The sequence below is a fragment of the Balaenoptera acutorostrata genome, chromosome 6 (genome assembly GCF_949987535.1).
Source record: "Balaenoptera acutorostrata chromosome 6, mBalAcu1.1, whole genome shotgun sequence".
In the NCBI taxonomy this organism is placed as follows: domain Eukaryota; kingdom Metazoa; phylum Chordata; class Mammalia; order Artiodactyla; family Balaenopteridae; genus Balaenoptera; species Balaenoptera acutorostrata.
This window is the reverse complement of record NC_080069.1, coordinates 648,089-668,974: the sequence shown is the minus strand read 5'-3', so window position 1 is coordinate 668,974 and position 20,886 is coordinate 648,089. Positions and strand designations below refer to the sequence as shown.

The 20,886-nt window shown below is 43.5% G+C and overlaps 1 protein-coding gene across 3 annotated transcripts in view; it reads left to right on the top strand.

The window, feature by feature from the left end:
• The window catches only part of SPOCK3 (SPARC (osteonectin), cwcv and kazal like domains proteoglycan 3), a 447,340-nt gene that overhangs the window by 288,491 nt on the left and 137,963 nt on the right, over window positions 1-20,886 (top strand). For all 3 annotated transcript variants that reach the window (XM_057549436.1, XM_057549435.1, XM_057549437.1), the window contains one exon: window positions 8,831-8,945. In XM_057549436.1, the coding sequence (XP_057405419.1) occupies window positions 8,831-8,945 (115 nt within the window). The remainder of the gene's footprint in view (window positions 1-8,830; window positions 8,946-20,886) is intronic.

The window sequence follows — 20,886 nt, the reverse complement described above, 5'->3', positions numbered from 1 at the left end:
ATGCAACACTGTGCCTGTCAGCCTGTGAATGAGTAGGTTTTGTGACAAAAGTTGCCCTGAGGTCAAACGACAGATAGTCCAGTCCGTCAAACTCGTAACGCAGATATGTCTCAGCGCTGCGTCCACAGTCAGCTGATGCAACTGCAGTAGCAACGGTGTCACCTGAAAGCGGGTCAGGAGAGACGAGGCCCCAGAAGGGTTCATCGGGGGTGCAGCGGGGCGTGGACACAGCTTGCTGGACGGCTTCCGGTCAGCCTGTCAGCTGAGCTGATGAAGGGACCACGCAGAGCGTCGTCCTTCTCCCCGCAAGGCCCGAAGGGAGCAGTCTGGGGCCGGGGCTGCTTTGGGGGTGGCGACCTAGCGGGTAACGGCGTTCCTTCCGCGTGGGAGGCGCTGACCGTGCGAATCCACCCACGTGGTTTAAGCAGCCGTATTTAGTGAACAGGCCCCTGCAATTTGTCCGGAGTGGGTCAGCCATCCCCGCCGTGCACAGCGAGGCGTGGCTCTCCGCACGGGGCCTCCTGTGGACGCGGAAGACGCCGGGCAGTGCAGGCGGCCGGCGGCGCTGCAGGCAGACGGCGAGGAAGGGGGGCACGAGAGGCCTCAGCGGCGGCGCCCGGGCGCTCCCCCCGAGGACACGCCGCTCCGGCTCAGGCAGCGCGGGGCGTGGGCGCCGGCCGGGCCGGAAGGGGCCCCCGAAAGGGCAGCGGGCTTGCCTGCCCTGCCCGGGCCCTCGGCTCAACCCAGCGCCCCCTCCGCAGCGGGCCCGGCACGCGCGTCGCGGCCACGCTTGCACGGCCCCTGCCGGGCCGGAGGCGGGTGCGTGTGCGAGGCCGTCCGCCTCGTCCGGGACCTGGACAGCCGGCCTCGCGCGCAGCAGAACGGCCTTCCGCGTCCCGCCCGGCGCTCGGGAGCCGTGAGCAGAGCCCGCCTGGCCGGCTTCGCTCGGTGCCGCGCGTTGCGCCCAGGCCCGGGGGTCGGGAACCGGGGGGCAGTGGGTGAGCCTGTCGCCGGCTTTGGTTGTGACTGGCCTGAGGGCGTCTGCCCCGGGCATCTCCTCCTCTTCTGACCTGGGGTCAGGGCCCGGCGTCCTCTCTCCTCCAGAAAGGGTCTTCACTGCCGCAAAAACTGGAGAACCGTGAGGGCCTGGGCTTTTCACCCTGTTTCACGCGTGCTGCAGAAGACACGGGCCTCCTGGGTCACTTGTTACTCACGACACCAGCAGCTCGACCTTCGTGCTGGCGTCCATTCTGCTTTCCCCGCGAGTCCCAAGGGCCGCGCAGAGTGGCCCGGTTGGGTGCTCCACACGCACGGGGTTTGTGTCACAACAGAGGAAACCCCACGTGTGACCGTGGGCTACAGACAGGCCCGCCCACCCTCCGCCCCCTGTGGGGAGTTACCTCTGTTTTTACTGAGAAGCAAACAAATCTGCCTTCTCTGCAGAGGACACATCATCTCTCTCCGGCAAGGACACTCGATGTTCAGACAAATTTCAGAGATTACACAAAGCAAAAGGCACTCGTGCCTCTGCTCCCACGATGTGTAGAAACATAGGAGATCCCTGGGGACTCGACTCCCAATACTGCAGAATAGTCGGACAAACCAGATCTTCAGATAAAAGCCGCAGAAGGGGCTTCCCTGGTGGCGCAGTGGTTGAGAATCTGCCTGCCAATGCAGGGGACACGGGTTCGAGCCCTGGTCTGGGAAGATCCCACATGCCGCGGAGCAACTGGGCCCGTGAGCCACAGCTACTGAGCCTGCGCGTCTGGAGCCTGTGCCCCGCAACGAGAGAGCCCGCGACAGTGAGAGGCCCGCGCACCACGATGAAGAGTGACCCCCGCTTGCCGCAACTGGAGATAAGCCCTCGCACAGAAACGAAGACTCAACACAGTCATAAATAAATAAATAAAAGAACGTGAATTTCTTAAAAAAAAAAAAAAAAAAGCCGCAGAAGATGAAAAGGATTACCGCATGATGATTAATATGTTAATTCACCTGGAAAATCGAAGAATTCCAGTCTTATGTGTGTATAGTTAGTCTCCAGATACATAAAGCAGTTTCTACAGGGAGAAACTGTCGCATCTCTCTGACACATGCTGAGATGTCAGAGCTCCTCTCTTAGAAACTGGTGGAGCTACAGGAAGAATAGTTAGGTCCCTCCCTGGGCCTCGCGCTCCGTGGGACCCACTGCTCGAGGTGGAGGAGGCGGGTTGAGCCGGTACCTCGGCCCCGGAGGGGTGCCTGCCTGTGCCTGAGAGCTTGGGCGTCCAGTGCGGCCGCTCCGGGACCTTCCGTGCGGAGGAGAGGACCGTGAGCGGAGCTGTGGAATAATTACGAAAGTAGGTCGAGCATGTGAGTGGATCCACGTTTCTCCTTGTTGAACGAAGTGCTGACAGACGCGGAAAATAGGCCTGAAGGGATCCTGGGCGTTGGATCGGAATCAGAGGGTTGAGTGTGAACTCATTTGAGTAGTTTTGTGCACAAGGATGCATGTGAATTGCTCGCAGATGTATGTCTGTGTGAGTGTGTGTTCCAGCAGGATGCTGGTTTATTCTTAATATTGGATGCACCGTCCGCCTCAGAAAGGCCGTCTAGTTTGATGCCACTCTGCTTCACCTGACTCTAGCGTTTGTCCTTTTTACATTCACCTTCCCTGTAGTAACTCATCCTTCATCCCGTGTTTTGTCCACCCCGATAGCAGGCCCTCCGTCCTTCCTGGGAAGCTGAGGATCTTCTCTCCCATCACGGTCTTGGTTGCAGGTGCCCTCTTGAGGTCAGTGGACAGAGGGCACCCTTGTTCTGGAGGCGCTAGCTCCTCAGTTACCCACTCCCCTTTACTCGAGGGGACACTTGACACAGCGGGAAAAACAAGTCTTGTGTCCTGGTATCTTTGTGTCAAAGCTGATGACACCCCACTTCCCCTCTTTCTCTTTCCGTGCATCCCAAAGGGCATCTTTGCTACCAGTGTATCAAACTGTATAGGGCAGCTGACCCTTCGGTGCATGTCTTAGCTTTTAAGAGTAGTACATACTTTTTAACAGGCACTTGGTGTTTCTTAAGCATGATAAACAAGGAATTTCCTCATGCTTTCTATTTATTAAAAAACAGTTAAAATGAAGAGTTCAGTATGTAAGCCCCACAGACATTGAAACGTGTGCACAAACTATCACACATCAGCGTTTCCGTGTTTGGATAATTGTTGGCGTCTTCTGCTACTTTGAGGTCTTCAGAGGCTTCTCTCTTGTTACCTAAATTTAACCTTCTGTCCTGATTCTTTCATCTCCTTGTATGTTTTTTAAAATGCACCTCTTGTTTCTTACTCCTATTCTTTTTTTAAAAATTCACTGTCATTTATATCTGTAAAAATAATGTCTCCTCAAATGTCATCCTCATTTTTAGGAGTGCTTGGTGTGACAACCTTCTGTGTTCATCCATTTCTTAAGTATTTTTAACCACTCCTGCACCTCTGGAAAATTCTGAGTTGTTATCTTACAAAATTCATGTTATATATATGAAGGTAAATAAAGGAAATACAAATCATTTAAAATAATTTTATTAATTTCATGTATGTATTGTATCAGTCATCAAACAATATGTTTTTATAGGTCTTATTTTAATTGAAACTATTATTCATACTTGAAAGAAATTTTGATCTGGAGGAATTTAAGTACGAATTTTGGTTTAATGATAAAAGTCACTGAAACATATAAGCATGAAATGATGGTAAAATAAACATCCCTTTGACCCTTAAAATCTTTTCAATTTATTACCAGATTTTGAAGTCTAGAATAACTGTTTGCAACAATGGCCTAACAAAGAGGAAAATCCATGCATGAGCTCTGCCTTATGCACAGAAATCACGGACTAGGAGACCCTGATTAGATGGTCTTGCAGCTCCACTAAATAATTCAGTGTATGAAAAGCGGGTTTTCTTTATGCGTACACTAGCAGCCTTGCCTGAGGTGAGGGACATTACGCATCCTGACATTGTAGGATTACTCTGGATTAAATTGAGTTGAAGGCAGTGTAGGAACCCCAGGGACACCTGGGAACAAAGACTCAGCAAAGGAAAACCAGCCCCAAACCAGTTCTGAGTCCGCACTCCACGCCCACTGTTTTCTCTTTGGCGTGTTCTGGTGCTGCCCTGTGGGATGCGGTAAGCTCTGTGTGCCAAACAAGGCAGGTTTCTGCGGTGAGGTGTTTAATTTTGGAAGAAAGAGCATCTGTAATACTAATTCCTGTTGTCAGAATTGGAGACATACTGGTCCAGAGATTATACTAGGTGTAAGAGAATGTGTGTGGCGAGGTGAGGGTTACGGATGCTCTCCTTGCCTCATTTTCTCCTGGCAGTTCTCCTTGTCAGGTGACTTGAGTCACCAGCCAGAGCAGCAATATTCTACTATTCACGTCGACAGCACAGAACAAGGATTGTACATGTATGAACTCGGGTTGAAGCATCCTTCCTGCCCTCCTGTGACCTCACCTCGGTCAGCCCACATTCCGCTGGTCCTTTCCGAAGCCCAGTCTCTAGATGCTGACTGGAGGCCTGGTGGAGGGCAAGCCAAGTGTCTGGAAGAAGGGGACTGACATGGCTGTCAGGGAGCCCCGGGGACTGCTCGGGTGCAGGACCCTCATGTCTGTGCCCACACCTGCCGTGAGCCCCCAGGGGACCTGCCCCCTCCCAGGTCCAGTTACGAACGTGGGAGGGCGACAGGTCACCTGAGTCCCCGTGAGAGGGTGTGTGATGGAACATTCTGTAGTGGAAAGAGAAGTAAGGTGCCCGAATCAGCAGGGTGTTGCTCCTTAACGAAATGTAGGGTGTTCCAAAAAGAGAAGTTAGGGTGTGCGCGCGGATGGTAAATCCCAGCTGAAGGAAAGGGGTCGGGGTTGTACCCCCTCCTCGGCTGCCTTAGGCTGGGCTGGGCCACGCAGAGCAGGGACCAGGAAACCCAGGTGGAGGCTGTGCTCGGGAAGGGGGCGCCGTGCTGACGTGAGGAAAGCCACCTGTGAAAGCGCAGGGCGTGTCTGAGATCCTGGGCCTCTAAGGTATTAAAGGGAGATGATGTGGTGTGTTAGCCCATCCAACCCAGGTAAAACGGAGGCTAAAAAGTGATGCATAGCATTCCGTGTTCCTCAGTTTATTTTCACTTGAAGAAATGTGTTTATCACTACAATACCACATAGAACATTGTTGCTGTTTTACCTACTGCTAATTACATACTTGTTCTACATTAGAAACACTATAAAATAGTGCTTGAATCCCATTTGAGCCATGTATTGATACTTCTGATCAGATGCAGAAGCTAAGTTTGACTTGTAAAATTTATTTTTAAAAGTATGCCTGTCTTACTCAATGATCAAAAGAGTAATGCATCGAATCCCAGAGCTTCACACTCAGGGATGCCTCATGAACGATGCTGTTGATAAACTGTATGTTGTTGTCTTAGCTGCTTTGTATTTTCTGGGTTTTCTGGGAAATTAAAGTACTTGTAGGGCTTCCCTGGTGGCGCAGTGGTTAAGAATCCACCTGCCAATGCAGGGGACACGGGTTCAAGCCCTGGTCTGGGAAGATCCCACATGCTGCAGAGCAACTAAGCCCATGTGCCACAACTACTGAGCCTGCGCTCTAGAGCCCGCATGCCATAACTACTGAGCCTGCATGCCACAACTACTGAAGCCCACGTGCCGCAACTACTGAAGCCCATGCTCCTAGAGCCCATGCTCGGCAACAAGAGAAGCCACCGCAATGAGAAGCCTGTGCACCACAACAAAGAGTAGCCCCTGCTCGCCGCAACTAGAGAAAAGCCCATGCACAGCAACAAAGACCCAACACAGCCAAACATAAATAAATAAAATAAATAAATTTACTAAAAAAAAATTAAAGAAATAAAGTACTTGTAGCTGGTAGTTTGTTTATACCATTGTTTTTTATTTTGTATGTGTTACTTTAGTGAACGCTCAAGAAAAAACAGCCTAAGGAAGTGTGGATGAGGCCTTGAGAGTTTAGTTAGTCCATCTGGTGTCTTTTGGGAGACGAGCACCCCTAACCGGACTCCTCAGCCTCGGCTCTACTGACGTGCGAGGCCGGGTAGCGCTTTAACCTGGAGGGGCTGACCAGCGTGCTGCGAGGTGTTCAGTAGCGCTTCTGGCCTCTAACTAGTAATGCAGCAGTGTCCCCCCGCCCCCCGCCCCATGGTCACGACCAAAACTGTCCCCAGATGTCCCCAGGGAGCAGAGTTAGCCCCTGGCCGAGAACCTCTGGTCTAAGCCATGTCCCTGACCGTGGGGGTTACATCATCTTGCAAACCTTACCAGTGGCCAATCCCAGGGTCTCCTGGCCGGAGTCCTTTTCTGCGGGTGGAAAGATCACATCTTCTTCTTTGATCCTGTTTTTAAACAAATAACTTATTTTCCCTGAGAGTTGTCAGTTTTGACATTAGAAAAACCATCCTGCAGGCTGACTGCTCAGGATCACTGGTAACTCAAGTGTTCTCAAGACTAAAGGTCTTAGGTAATCAGGAATGCATTAATCTTGTCTTTCTCTACAGTATTTGCATTTTGGGGTAATTACAGACTAATGAGCATGCCCTTTATGTGATATTTTAGTTCACTTACACTGTTATAAATATTTCAGCTTTGTGATAATTAAGTAAATTGAGTATTGTTAATTAGAAATGCAATCAGTGGGTGTAGCTAAAAAATATTTTTAAATAGTACTTTTAATATCTTTATATTCTTTGAATAAAATTCTTCATGACGATTTTTTTTTCAAAATCCATAAGTTAAAAAAATTAATGGTTTTCTGATGACAGGAAGCTAGATTCATATAACTATACACATAGGGTGTATTTGCTAGACATCTGATTCTGTTGCTGTTTACAGACATGCATACAGAAAAGAAGTGTTCCATGGAATCATTCTGAAAGAGAAATGGTTTCATTTACGAAGTAATTCTTTATAAAGAATTCTTTACAAAACTACAACTTCATCATATCATGCAAGTTTTAAAGACAGCTGTGAAATTTTTAAATTGTAACATATCCAAGAAAATTAGCTAAGAGGTCAAACATTTTTGATGAAAATTAAATCAACTTTTTATAAAGATTGTGCTATTTTTGTTGTTTATTCAGGTATTTTTCAGACATTCATTTTTTATTAAAAAAATCACTGCTAAAATAAACTACACTTAAAATGTAAATGAGTATGGCATAACATCTTTGAAAGGACCTAACATTTTCAAATTTCAAAATTCCACATTAGCTGTAATTAATATTGACTTTTGGCTTTGTCTCTTCATACGCCACTTACAGTTGCTCTTGAACTTTTCTTAAATTGTGTCATTATCGTATGACCAATCCAGGTTTCTGAAATATTAAAAGTAGTTACAGTAAAGAATATTAAATTTGAAGTCTCAAGGTTTCATATAAATTGTCTTTTATTAAAACACTCATAATCTCTTTATTTATTTCTGCATTTGATTACTATTGGGCATTTTAAATTACATTTAAAATTCGTTGCGATTTTATATGACAAGGTCATTTTTCTTGGATTCTTGAAAGATTGAATAATGAAAAATAATGATACCTTTGAAAGAGTTTATTCCTCCAAAAAGGCCCACTAAGCCACTACAAATATATTCCAAGTGTAATAATTTTTTATCTTTTGTAACAGGCCTAGTTAAGAATTTTGCCTGTCCATTAGAGAGTTATTTGGCAAGGAAAAAAATGTTACATATATGTGAATAATCTGATTAGTCATTGGGTATATTCCGTGCTTCCTGATATCAGCTGAAGCTGAATTAAATTAGTCACTGGTACATTTGTCGATTGGAGCCAGAAAGTCTGCCCTATTTAATTTTAAAATCATTTGCACTGAGTAAATTATGGACACAGCCAGGAAAGAAATCACATTACTTCAGAATTAGCAAGATCTATATTTTTAGAGGCGGAAGATAATTATTGCCTCTTAAATGATGGAGTAGGTTTGCAGTTTTTTAAATCATGTCAAATATACAGTTATAAAATATTAAGAATTATTTAAATTACTCAGGCTTAAAATTCTATAAAGAGCAATGTTTACAAACAAAATTAAAAGAAAAGTAAACTAAAAAAATGTCTTCATGTGCCGTAACAATGTCGATCGTTTGCCTTTAATTTTATTCAGGTTTTATTCACATTTGCTGAGAGCCTGATTCATGGTAGCTACTACGATTTGATTCTTAAAATTCTGTGGATTAGATTTTTTTACTGAAGTGTAGTTGATTTACAATGTTGTGTTAGTTTCAGGTATACAGCAAAGTTTATCAGTTATACGTATATACATATGTGTATTCTTTTTCAGATTCTGTTCCCACATAGGTTATTACACAATATTGAGTAGAGTTCCCTGTGCTGTACAGTAGGTCCTTGTTGATTATCTATTTTATATAAAGTAGTGTGGATATGTCAATCCCAAACTCCTAATTTATCCCTCCCCCGCCTTTCCCCTTTGATAACCACAAGTTTGTTTTTTAAGTCTGTGGCTCTATTTCTGTTTTGTAAATAAGTTCACTCGTATCACTCTTTTAGATTCCACTAGATTAGATATTATCTTCCCCATTATTCATATGAGGACTTGAGGACGAGAACGTTTCAGAAGCTGGCCCAGACACCGCACTGGGAATGGCATCACAGGATGCGGATTCAGGTGTAACGCGCTCTGCTCTGTTCCATTCACCTCTCTGTCTTATAGCAGGTGTCATAGAACTGCAGGTGCCCTGTTCTCATGTTCTTGACTTCCTGTTGATATAACTAAATGTACTTGAATTACTATTTTTTCTCTTTTTATACAGTGCAAACTAGAATACCAGGCATGCATCTTAGGAAAACAGATCTCAGTCAAGTGTGAAGGACGTTGCCCATGTCCTTCAGATACGACCATGGGCTCAAGCAGGAATATGAAGAGAGGTAGGTGATGAAAATTTATTTATACTTTTACGTTTGTTCCCTCTATTAAAATATCTTGCAGTGAATGTTAAGTCATTGAATACACAATTAAATTTACTTCTATACATATACTGAACTTTTATAATTATACTGTAAGTGAATTTTTTTTCCTTTAGCCTCAATTATTATAGCAAGTAATGTCTTTCTGTAGATTTCTGTTATTTCAATAGTAACAGCTGGATGCTTATTTCTACATATAAGAAAACTACAGCAATGCCTCCTGTGAATTATTCTGCCTAAAATGTGTGTTTTACATCTATTTTTTCATTTGGAGCCAAAACTGATCAGTAGTAACATAGTAAGTGATAAATTAGTTTGGTCAAAATGAAACTGGTAAATAATACTAACCTTTTTAAATAAAGGTGTCTACCCCATGTAGAGCGTGTGTATGTGTATGTACATGTGTGCCTGTGTGTGTATAAAATTTCCTGCTGAAGAATTTTATAAGTTAAACTTTCTTTCGATTAGAGTTCTTAAATCTTTATTTTTATTGGTTTGCTGTGTAATAAAGTAATGAAGTACATTTAACCCGACACAGGTTACAGTATATAAATTAACTTTTATAGGTCATATATTGTAGTTTACATGGCATTTTTATATTTGAGATATTGTTTATGCCTTTCAAAAAAATCTCCATGGCTGCTGGTTTCAGTTCTTCACAGCCACAGATGAAGGAGGAAATGCTGGGACCAGGTGATCCTTTAAGACAAAGACTGTTTCATAAGCATCATCGTCAACATTTATCATATTTTTATAGCCGTCTGAATCTTGTAATTTAACAACTACTATCGTGAGTCCTTAATGCAGAGAATTTGTTTTTGCCTTTTTCCTGACAAATATGAATAATGGATATGCAGATAGGAAAACAACTTAGTGGATGTGAAGTGGATTTAGTATAAGCCGTTATTGTCGTAAACATTCTGTACCTGATATTCCATGTTGCAGTCCCATTATCAGTATGTTATTAGAGATAAAACTTTTAAAGTTCAGTCATGCCATGTATATTGGTCTTTACTTGTTAAGTAACATTTAAGATAATTTTAATTTTTGTGTGTGTGTTTGGCTCCTTTAGCATCTTTTTTTTTAAACATGTTTAATGGAGTATAATTGCTTTACAATGTTGTGTTAGTTTCTGCTTTGTAACAAAGTGAATCAGCTATACGTATACATATATCCCCATATCCCCTCCCTCTTGCGTCTCCCTCCCACCCTCGCTATCCCACCCCTCTAGGTGGTCACAAAGCACCGAGCTGATCTCCCTGTGCTATGCGACTGCTTCCCACTAGCTATCTATTTTACATTTGGTAGTGTATATATGTCCATGCCACTCTCTCACTTTGTCCCAGCTTACCCTTCCCCCTCCCCATGTCCTCAAGTCCATTCACTACATCTGCGTCTTTATTCCTGTCCTGCCCCTAGGTTCTTCAGAACAATATATATATATATTTTTAGATTCCATATGTATGTGTTAGCATACGGTATTTGTTTTGCTCTTTCTGACTTACTTCACTCTGTATGACCGACTCTAGGTCCATCCACCTGACTACAAATAACTCAATTTCGTTTCTATTTATGGCTGAGTAATATTCCACTGTATATATGTGCCACATCTTTATCCATTCATCTGTCGATGGACACTTAGGTTGCTTCCATGTCCTGGCTATTGTAAGTAGTGCTGCAATGAGCATTGTGGTACATGACTCTTTTTGAATTATGGTTTTCTTAGGTATATGCCCAGTAGTGGGATCGCTGGGTGTTATGGTAGTTCTATTTTCAGTGTTTTAAGGAACCTCCATACTGTTCTCCATAGTGGCTGTATCAATTTACGTTCCCACCAACAGTGCAGGAGGGTTCCCTTTTCTCCACACCCTCTCCAGCATTTATTGTTTGTAGATTTTTTGATGATGGCCATTCTGATCGGTGTGAGGTGATACCTCGTTGTAGTTTTGATTTGAATTTCTCTAATGATTAGTGATGTTGAGCATCCTTTCATGTGTTTGTTGGCAATCTGTATATCTTCTTTGGAGAAATGTCTATTTAGGTCCTCTGCCCATTTTTGGATTGGGTTGTTTGTTTTTTTAATATTGAGCTGCATGAGCTGCTTATAAATTTTGGAGATTAATGCTTTGTCAGTTGCTTCATTTGCAAATATTTTCTCCCATTCTGAGGATTGTCTTTTTGTCTTATTTATGGTTGCCTTTGCTGCGCAAAAGCTTTTAAGTTTCACTAGGTCCCATTTGTTTATTTTAGTTTTTATTTCCATTTCTCTAGGAGGTGGGTCAAAAAGGATCTTGCTGTGATTTATGTCATAGAGTGTTCTGCCTATATTTTCCTCTAAGAGTTTTATAGTGTCTGGCCTTACATTTAGGTCTTTAATCCTTTTTGACTTTATTTTTGTGTATGGTGTTTGTAAGTGTTCTAATTTCATTCTTTTTACACGTAGCTGTCCAGATTTCCCAGCACCACTTATTGAAGAGGCTGTCTTTTCTCCATTGTTTATGCTTGCATCCTTTATCAAACATAAGCTGACCATATGTGCATGAGTTCATCTCTGGGCTTTCGATCCTGTTCCACTGCTTTATATTTCTGTTTTTGTGCCAGTACCATACTGTGTTGATTACTGTAGCTTTGTAGTATAGTCTGAAGTCAGGGAGCCTGATTCCTCCAGCTCCATTTTTCTTTCTCAAGAGTGCTTTGGCTATTCGGGGTCTTTTCTGTTTCCATACAAACTGTGCAATTTTTTGTTCTAGTTCTGTGAAAAATGCCATTGGAGTTTGATATGGATTGCATTGAATCTGTAGATTGCTTTGGGTAGTAGAGTCATTTTCACAGTGCTGATTCTTCCAATCCAAGAACATGGTATATCTCTCCATCTGTTTGTATCCTCTTTAATTTCTCTCATCAGTGTCTTATAGTTTTCTGCATACAGGTCTTTTGTCTCCTTAGGTAGGTTGATTCCTAGGTATTTATTCTTTTTGTTGCAGTGGTAAATGTGGGTGTTTCCTTACTTTCTCTTTCAGATTTTTCATCATTAGTGTATAGGAATGCAAGAGATTTCTGTGCATTAATTTTGTATCCTGCTACTTTGCCAAATTCATTGATTAGCTCTGGTAGTTTTCTGGTAGCGTCTTTAGGATTCTCTATGTATAGTATCGTGTCATCTGCAAACAGTGACAGCTTTACTTCTTTTCCGATTTAGATTCCTTTTATTTCTTTTTCTTCTCTGATTGCTGTAGCTAAAACTTCCAAAACTATGTTGAATAATAGTGGTGAGAGTGGGCAACTATGTCTTGTTCCTGATCTTAGTGGAAATGGTTTCAGCCATTGAGAACGATGTTGGCTGTGGATTTGTCATATATGGCCTTTATTATGTTGAGGTAAGTTCCCTCTGTGCCTACTTTCTTGAGGGTTTTTATCATAAATGGGTACTGAATTTTGTCAAAAGCTTTTTCTGCATCTATTGAGGTGATCATATGGTTTTTCTCCTTCACTTTGTTAAAATGGCTTATCACATTGATTTGCGTATATTGAAGAATCCTTGCATTCCTGGGGTAAACCCCACTTGATCATGGTGTATGATCCTTTCCATGTGCTGTTGGATTCTGTTTGCTAGTATTTTCTTGAGGAATTTTGCATCTGTGTTCATCAGCGATATTGGCCTGTAGTTTTCTTTCTTTGTGACATCTTTGTCTGGTTTTGGTATCAGGGTGATGGTGGCCTCGTAGAATGAGATTGGGAATGTTCCTTCCTCTGCTCTATTATGGAAGAGTTTGAGAAGGATGGGTCTTAGCTCTTCTCTAAATGTTTGATAGAATTCCCCTGTGAAGCCATCTGGTCCTGGGCTTTTGTTTGTTGGAAGATTTTTAATCACAGTCTCACTTTCGTTGCTTGTGATTGGTCTGTTTATATTTTCTGTTTCTTCCTGGTTCAGTCTCGGAAGGTTGTGCTTTTTTAAGAATTTGTCCATTTCTTCCAGGTTGTCCATTTTATTGGCATACAGTTACTTGTAGTAATCTCTCATGATCCTTTGTATTTCTGCAGTGTCAGTTGTTACTTCTCCTTTTTCATTTCTAATTCTATTGATTTGAGTCTTCTCCCTTTTTTTGTTGATGAGTCTGGCTAATGGTTTATCAATTTTGTTTTTCTTCTCAAAAAACCAGCTTTTAGTTTTATTGATCTTTGCTATTTTTTCCTTCATTTCTTTTTCATTTTTTTCTGATCTGGTCTATATGATTTCTCTCCTTCTGCTGACTTTGGGATTTTTTTGTTCTTGTTTCTCTAATTGCTTTAGGTGTATGGTTAGGTTGTTTATTTGAGATTTTTCTTGTTTCTTGAGGTAGGATTGTATTGCTATACACTTCCCTCTTAGATCTGCTTTTGCTGCATCCCATAGGTTTTGGGTCATTGTGTTTTCATTGTCATTTGTTTCTAGGTATTTTTTTTTTTTATTCAAATCACATTTATTTTAAATTTATTTATTTATTTATTTATGGCTGTGTTGGGTCTTTGTTTCTGTGCGAGGGCTTTCTCCAGTTGCGGCAAGCGGGGCCACTCTTCATCGCGGTGCGCGGGCCTCTCACTATCGCGGCCTCTCTTGCTGCGGAGCACAAGCTCCAGACGCGCAGGCTCAGTAATTGTGGCTCACGGGCCTAGTTGCTCCGCGGCATGTGGGATCCTCCCAGACCAGGGCTCGAACCCGTGTCCCCTGCATTGGCAGGCAGACTCTCAACCACTGCGCCACCAGGGAAGCCCCCTCTAGGTATTTTTTGATTTCCTCTTTGATGTCTCCAGTGATCTCTTGGTTATTAAGTAGTGTATTGTTTACCCTCCATGTATTTGTATTTTTTACAGATTTTTTCCTGTAATTTTTATCTAATCTCATAGCGTTGTGGTCAGAAAAGATCCTTGATACGATTGCAATTTTCTTAAATTTACCAAGGCTTGATTTGTGACCCAGGATATCTATTCCTGGAGAATGTTCCATGAGCACTTGGGAAGAAAGTGTATTCTGTTGTGTTTGGATGGAATGTCCTATAAATATCAATTAATTCCATCTTGTTTAATGTATCATTTAAAGCTTGTGTTTCCTTATTTATTTTCATTTTGGATGATCTGTCCATTGGTGAAAGTGGGATGTTAAAGTCCCCTACTATGATTGTGTTACTGTCGATTTCCCCTTTTATGGCTGTTAGCATTTGCTAAAAAATGCTAACAAATTGAGGTGCTCCTATGTTGGTGCATAAATATTTACAGTTGTTATATCTTACCCCTGGATTGATCCCTTGATCATTATGTAGTGTCCTTCCTTGTCTCTTGTAATAGTCTTTATTTTAAAGACTATTCTGTCTGATATGAGAATTGCTACTCCAGCTTTCTTTTGATTTCCATTTGCATGGAATATCTTCTTCCATCCCCTCACTTTCAGTCTGTATGTGTCCCTAGGTCTGAAGTGTGTCTCTTGTAGACAGCATATATATGGGTCTTGTTTTTGTATCCATTCAGCCAGTCTATGTCTTTGGTTGGAGCATTTCATCCATTTACATTTAAAGTAATTATCCATATGTATGTTCCAGTTACCATTTTCTTAATTGTTTTCAGTTTGTTATTGTAGGTCTTTTCCTTCTCTTGCATTTCCTGCCTAGAGAAGTTCCTTTAGCATTTGTTGTAAAGCTGGTTTGGTGGTGCTGAGTTCTCTTAGCTTTTGCAGTCTGAAAAGGTTTTAATTTCTCTGTCGAATCTGAATGATATCCTTTGTAGGTAGAGTAATCTTGGTTGTAGGTTTTTCCCTTTCATCACTTTAAATATGTCCTGCCACTCCCTTCTGGCTTGCAGAGTTTCGCCTGAAAGATCAGATGTTAACCTTATGGGGATTCCCTTGTATGTTATTTGTTGTTTTTCCCTTGCTCCTTTTACTAATTTTTCTTTGTATTTAATTTTTGATAGTTTGATTAATATGTATCTTGGCATGTTTCTCCTTGGATTTATGCTGTATGGGACTCCCTGTGCTTCCTGGACTTGATTGACTATTTCCTTTCCCATATTAGGGAAGTTATGAACTATAATCTTTTCAAATATTTTCTCAGTCCCTTTCTTTTTCTCTTCTTCTTTGGGACCCCCATAATTCGAATGTTGGTGCACTTAATGTTGTCCCAGAGGTCTCTGATACTGTCCTCAATTGTTTTCATTCTTTTTTCTTCATTCTGCTCTGCAGTAGTTATTTCCACTATTTTATATTCCAGGTCACTTATCTGTTCTTCTGCCTCAGTTGTTCTGCTATTGATTCCTTCTAGAGAATTTTTAATTTCATTTATTGTGTTGTTCATCATTATTTGTTTGCTCTATAGTTCTTCTAGGTCCTTGTTAAATGTTTCTTGTATTTTCTCCATTCTATTTCCAAGATTTTGAATCATCTTTACTATCATTACTCTGAATTCTTTTTCAGGTACACTGCCTATTTCCTCTCCATTTGTTTGGTCTTGTGGGTATTTACCTTGCTTCTTCATCTGCTGTGTGTTTCTCCGTCTTATCATTTTGCTTAACTTACTGTGTTTGGGGTCTCCTTTTTGCAGGCTGCAGGTTTGTAGTTCCCGTTGTTTTTGGTGTCTGCTCCTAGTGGCAAAGATTGGTTCAGTGGGTTGTGTAGGCTTCCTGGTGGAGGGGACTGGTGCCTGTGTTCTGGTGGATGAGGCTGGATCTTGTCTTTCTGGTGGGCAGGACCGCATCCATTGGTGGGTTTGGGGGTGTCTGTGATCTTATTATGATTTTAGGCAGCCTCTCTGCTAATGGGTGGGGTTGTGTTCCTGTCTTGCTAGTTGTTTGGCATAGGGTGTCCAGCACTGTAGCTTGCTGCTCGTTAAGTGGAGCTGGGTCTTAGCATTGAAATGGCGATCTCTGGGAGAGCTCTTGCCATTTGATATTACATGGAGCTGGGAGGTCTCTGGTGGACCAATGTCCCGATATTGGCTCTCCCACTTCAGAAGCACAGCCCTGACACCTGGCCGGAGCACCTAGACCCTGTCAGCCACACGGCTCAGAAGAAAAGGGAGAAAAAAAGAAAGAAAAAATAAACAAATAAAATAAAGTTATTAAAATAAAAAATAATTATTAAAAATTAAAAAGTAATAAAAAAAAATAAAGAAAGAAACGAGCAACCAAACCAAAAAACAAATCCACCATTGATAACAAGTGCTAAAAACTATACTAAAAAAAAACCCAAAACCAGACAGAGAGAACCCTAGGACAAATTGTAAAAGCAAAGCTATACAGGCAAAATCACACAAAGTCAACCGCCTCAATTTTGGGATGATTCTTTGTCTCTTCAGGTATTTCAGAGATGCAGGGTACATCACGTTGATTGTGGACATTTTATCCGCTGCTCCTGAGGCTGCTGGGAGAGATATCCCTTTCTCTTCTTTGTTCGTATAGCTCCCGGGGTTCAGCTTTGGATGTGGCCCCGCCTCTGCATGTAGGTCGCCTGAGGGCGTCTGTTCCCCACTCAGACAGGACGGGGTTAAAGGAGCAGCTGCTTCGGGGGCTCTGGCTCACTCAGGCGGGGGGAGGGAGGGGTACGGAGGAGGCGGGGCGAGCTTGCGGCGGCAGAGGCGTCGTGACGTTGCAGCAGCCCGCGGCGCGCCGTGTGTTCTCCCGGGGAAGTTGTCCATGGATCCTGGGAGCCTGGCCGTGGTGGGCTGCACAGGCTCCCAGGAGGGGCGGTGTGGAGAGTGACCTGTGCTCGCACACAGGCTTCTCGGTGGCGGCAGCAGCAGCCTTAGCGTCCCATGCCCGTCTCTGGGGTCCGCGCTGATCGCAGCGGCTCGTGCCTGTCTCTGGAGCTCGTTTAGGCGGCGCTCTGAATCACCTCTCCTCGCGCACCAGGAAACACAGAGGCAAGAAAAAGTCTCTTGTCTCTTCGGCAGCTGCAGACTTTTTCCCGGACTCCCTCCCGGCTCGCCGTGGTGCACTAGCCCCTTCAGGCTGTGTTCACGCCGCCAACCCCAGTCCTCTCCCTGCGATCCGAACGAAGCCCGAGCCTCAGCTCCCAGCCCCGCCCGCCCCGGCGGGGGAGCAGACAAGCCCCTCGGGCTGGTGAGTGCTGGTCGGCACCGATCCTCCGTGCGGGAATCTCTCCGCTTTGCCCTCCGCACCCCTGTGGCTGCGCTCTCCTCCGTGGCTCCGAAGCTTCCCCCTCCGCCACCCACAGTCTCCGCCCGCGAAGGGGCTCCTAGTGTGTGGACACCTTTCCTCCTTCACGGCTCCCTCCCAGAGGGACAGGTCCCGTCCCTATTCTTTTGTCTCTGTTATTTCTTTTTTCTTTTGCCCTACCCAGCTACGTGGGGAGTTTCTTGCCTTTTCGGAGGTCTGAGGTCTTCCGCCAGCGTTCAGTAGGTGTTCTGTAGGAGTTGTTCCACATGTATATGTATTTCTGATGTATGTGTGGGGAAGAAGGTGATCTCCACGTCTTACTCTTCCACCATCTTGCAGGTCTTCCAATTGTTTTAATTTTAAAAGCTGTGTTATGTTTCACTTTTAGTAAAGCCAGTAATCTATTTTATTCATCCAAAGTCAATTAAGTGATTTGCAAGTTAGTGGTAAGCTGTTTTTCGAGCATTAGACGCTGTGCAGAGAGGCACCCGCAGGTGTAGGAAAGGCTCTGAGCCGCCTTGAAGGCTCCCGTTCTTCGAGCCTCACCCACTTGCCTCCCCCCAGTCCCGAGTCCCCGCCTCCGAGCTTCATTCCTCTGGACACCCACCCCCACCCCGTCTCCCAGTCCAGGGGCCCTAGTGGAGCTCAGATAAGGATGGTCAGCATGACCTTGAACACACGGATCAGCCCCTGTGTAATTAAGAGCGAATTGTGTGTGTTTCCTATGGACTGACATGCTTAGGTGGCCGTGCCGTCCCCAGCCCTGCCCCAGTTTACATCTTGGAATACACCTTCCTCTGAAAGTCACTTCGGGTATGAAGTGCCTCCTACCTTGGTGTTGAACACCCACCTCTCCTTCTCTTCATCAGAAGCTTTTAAGGACAGCATTTGAGGAGAGTCATCCTAAGTGCATGTGGACCTCTCACACAGCTTTTATTCTCCAGGGAACCCTCAGTAGGATGTTCTGCCTTTAAACTTGCTTTTGTATGAGAAGAGATGTTTGACGTGGGGTCGCTGTATCGTAACCTCCCACGAACTGCAGAATGAACTAAAAGTGCATTAGATGTGGAAGGTAACACCTGTGAGAAGAAGACCGCTTGTTAACAGGGTTGTGTTGCATGTTCAAATTCTCTGCATGGTGTTTATATTGATATGTTAAGAAGGAAACTTCCTAGAGCCGTATCAGCAGAGGATAGAGAGCGTTTGTGGTCAGTGTACATAGAAACAGAGGCAAGAAGAACTTAAACTTGTCCTGCTCTGATGGATTGTCAGGGAAAAGCGAGTCCGGGATGTTAGCAGCTGCTGTGGAAGAGCAGTAAGGAAACTGTGACGTCATTTCTACACAGCACCAAAGGCCAAGAGACGTGGGGAATGTAAGACCCGGTTCGGTACCATTTCCCATCTTTCATCTGCCGTTTACATTGGAAGCAGGCCTTCAGCAGACTGTGCAGCCCAAGGAATTCTATTCAATGTCATCTCTGTTCTGGAAAAAGTGAGGAAGAAACTACCAACAATAAAACATCACTTAAATCTTTCTAACTTCCTACATTTGAGGTCAGATTGACACAGTTATGTTTTCACTCTGTTAAGAGCAGAATGAGTTCTTTAAATCTACTTGAAATATATTAAAACTAATAAAATATATTTGGGCTCCTACACTGTCAGTGGGAATGTAAACTGGTACAGCCACTATGGAGAACGGTGTGGAGGTTCCTGGAAAAACTAGAAATAGAGCTCCCATATGACCCAGCAGTCCCACTCCTGGGCATATACCCGAAGGAAATCAAATGAGTATGTCAAAGAGATATCTGCCCCGCCATGATCATTGCAGCGCTCCTCACACTACCCAAGATATGGAGACAACCTAAGTGTTCGTTGACAGATGAATGGATAAAGGCACTGTGGTATATACATATGATGGAATATTACTCAGCCTTTAAAAAAAAAAAAGAAATCCTGCCATTTGCAACAACGTGGATGAACTTGGAGGACACTATGTGAAGGGAAAAAAGACAGACCAAGGAACGAAAACACTGCAGATCTCTCGTGTGTGTGGAATAAGAAAATGTGAAATGCATAGAAGCAGAGAATAGAACAGTGGTTACCATGATGGACAGGTGGGGACATGGGGAGGTGCCTGTGAGTGGGAGCAAAGCTGAGGTTACGTAGGTAAGTCTAGAGGTCTGACATACAGCATGGAGACTGTAGTTAATAAGACTATGGAATACTGGAAACTTGCTAAGGGAACAGATTTCAGGTGTTCTCACCCCACACAAAAAAGAACTGTGTGAGGAGATGATATGAAAAGTAGCTTGACTGTAGCAATCATTTCACTATATCTATAGCTATATATAGACATATGTATTATATATATAAAATCATGTTGTATACCTTAAATATAGACAATTTTTATTTTAAAAAAATAGAATAACATAAAGATCTCCTCAGGTAAAGCTAGGTGAGAGGGGACAGAATAGAAGAAGAAGATGGGTCCCTGGAGGCACTGAAGGCATGGGGCTTCATTTGTGCTGGGGTGTTGGGGCTTTCATAAAGGATGCCATCCGGTCATGGCCAGAGGTGCAGACTCTGGGGTTAATTCATTAGAGTCAGACATAAGAAGAAGTCAAGGTTCTTGAGCAGAGAGCATTTCCAAAACAGTTTTCCTAAGTTTTATCTGTGCTGTTGTGCTACAGGGGTGATGTTTGTTTGTTTGTTTCGGTGGTGCAGTCCCAAGAGATGCATTTAAAGGCTGCTCAGTAATTCAGAAAGAAGGTACTTAGGTCCCAGCAAAGGCAGTAGATGTATAAATGAGAGGAGAGATTGAATTTGAGTAATGTCGCTGAGATGAAATCCACACAATGGAATACGATTGGCAAGGAAACAGACTGTTTGAAAGGTAATTGTGAGTTTAGTGATCTGGGTGATTTATAGAAGACTAACCAAAATGCCACCTGAGATTTTTCTGGGCCTGTGGTTCATGGTCTCCATTATATCCTCACCGCATTGTTTTGTACAACTCGAGGTCCCTTTTTCCAGAAGCTGAGAATCATGTAACCCAGCGGTCCCCACCCTTTTTGGCACCAGAGAACGGTTTTGTGGAAGACAATTTTTCCACGGACCGGGGGTGGGGAAATGGTTTCGGGATGATTCAAGAGCATTACATTAATTGTGCACTTTATTTCTATTATTATTACATTGTAATATATAATTAAATAATTATACAACTCACCATAAGGCTGACAGGAGGCGGGGCTCAGGTGGTAATGCGAGTGATAGGGAGCGGTGGTAAATACAGATGAAGCTTCACTCACTCGCCCACCACTCACCTCCTGCTGTGCAGTCAGTTCCTGACGGGCTGCGGACCGGTACTGGTCTGCATCCCAGGGGTTGGGGACCCCTGATGTAGTTCATCATATTTTCCTCTATGCCTTATTCTGTCAGAATTAAACAGATGCTCAATGACAGTAATTCTGTTATCCTGCACGTAGGAGTTACTTGGTCCTAACTTTGATTGTGTGTGTGTGTGTGTGTGTGTGTGTGTGTGTGTGTTTTAACTGTTCCAGAGAATTTCTTTTTGTTTTCTGTTGTTACCCTCTGGGGTAGCATCATTCATTGTCTAAGAGTATAGATTTTAGAATCCTAGTTCTGCACTAGCCGTGTGGCCTTTAGCAATTTATTTAAATTTATGAGTCTCAGTTTCTTCATCTGTAAAACACAAAATATATAAATTATAAAGATTTATGGATGTATTTCCTCAAAT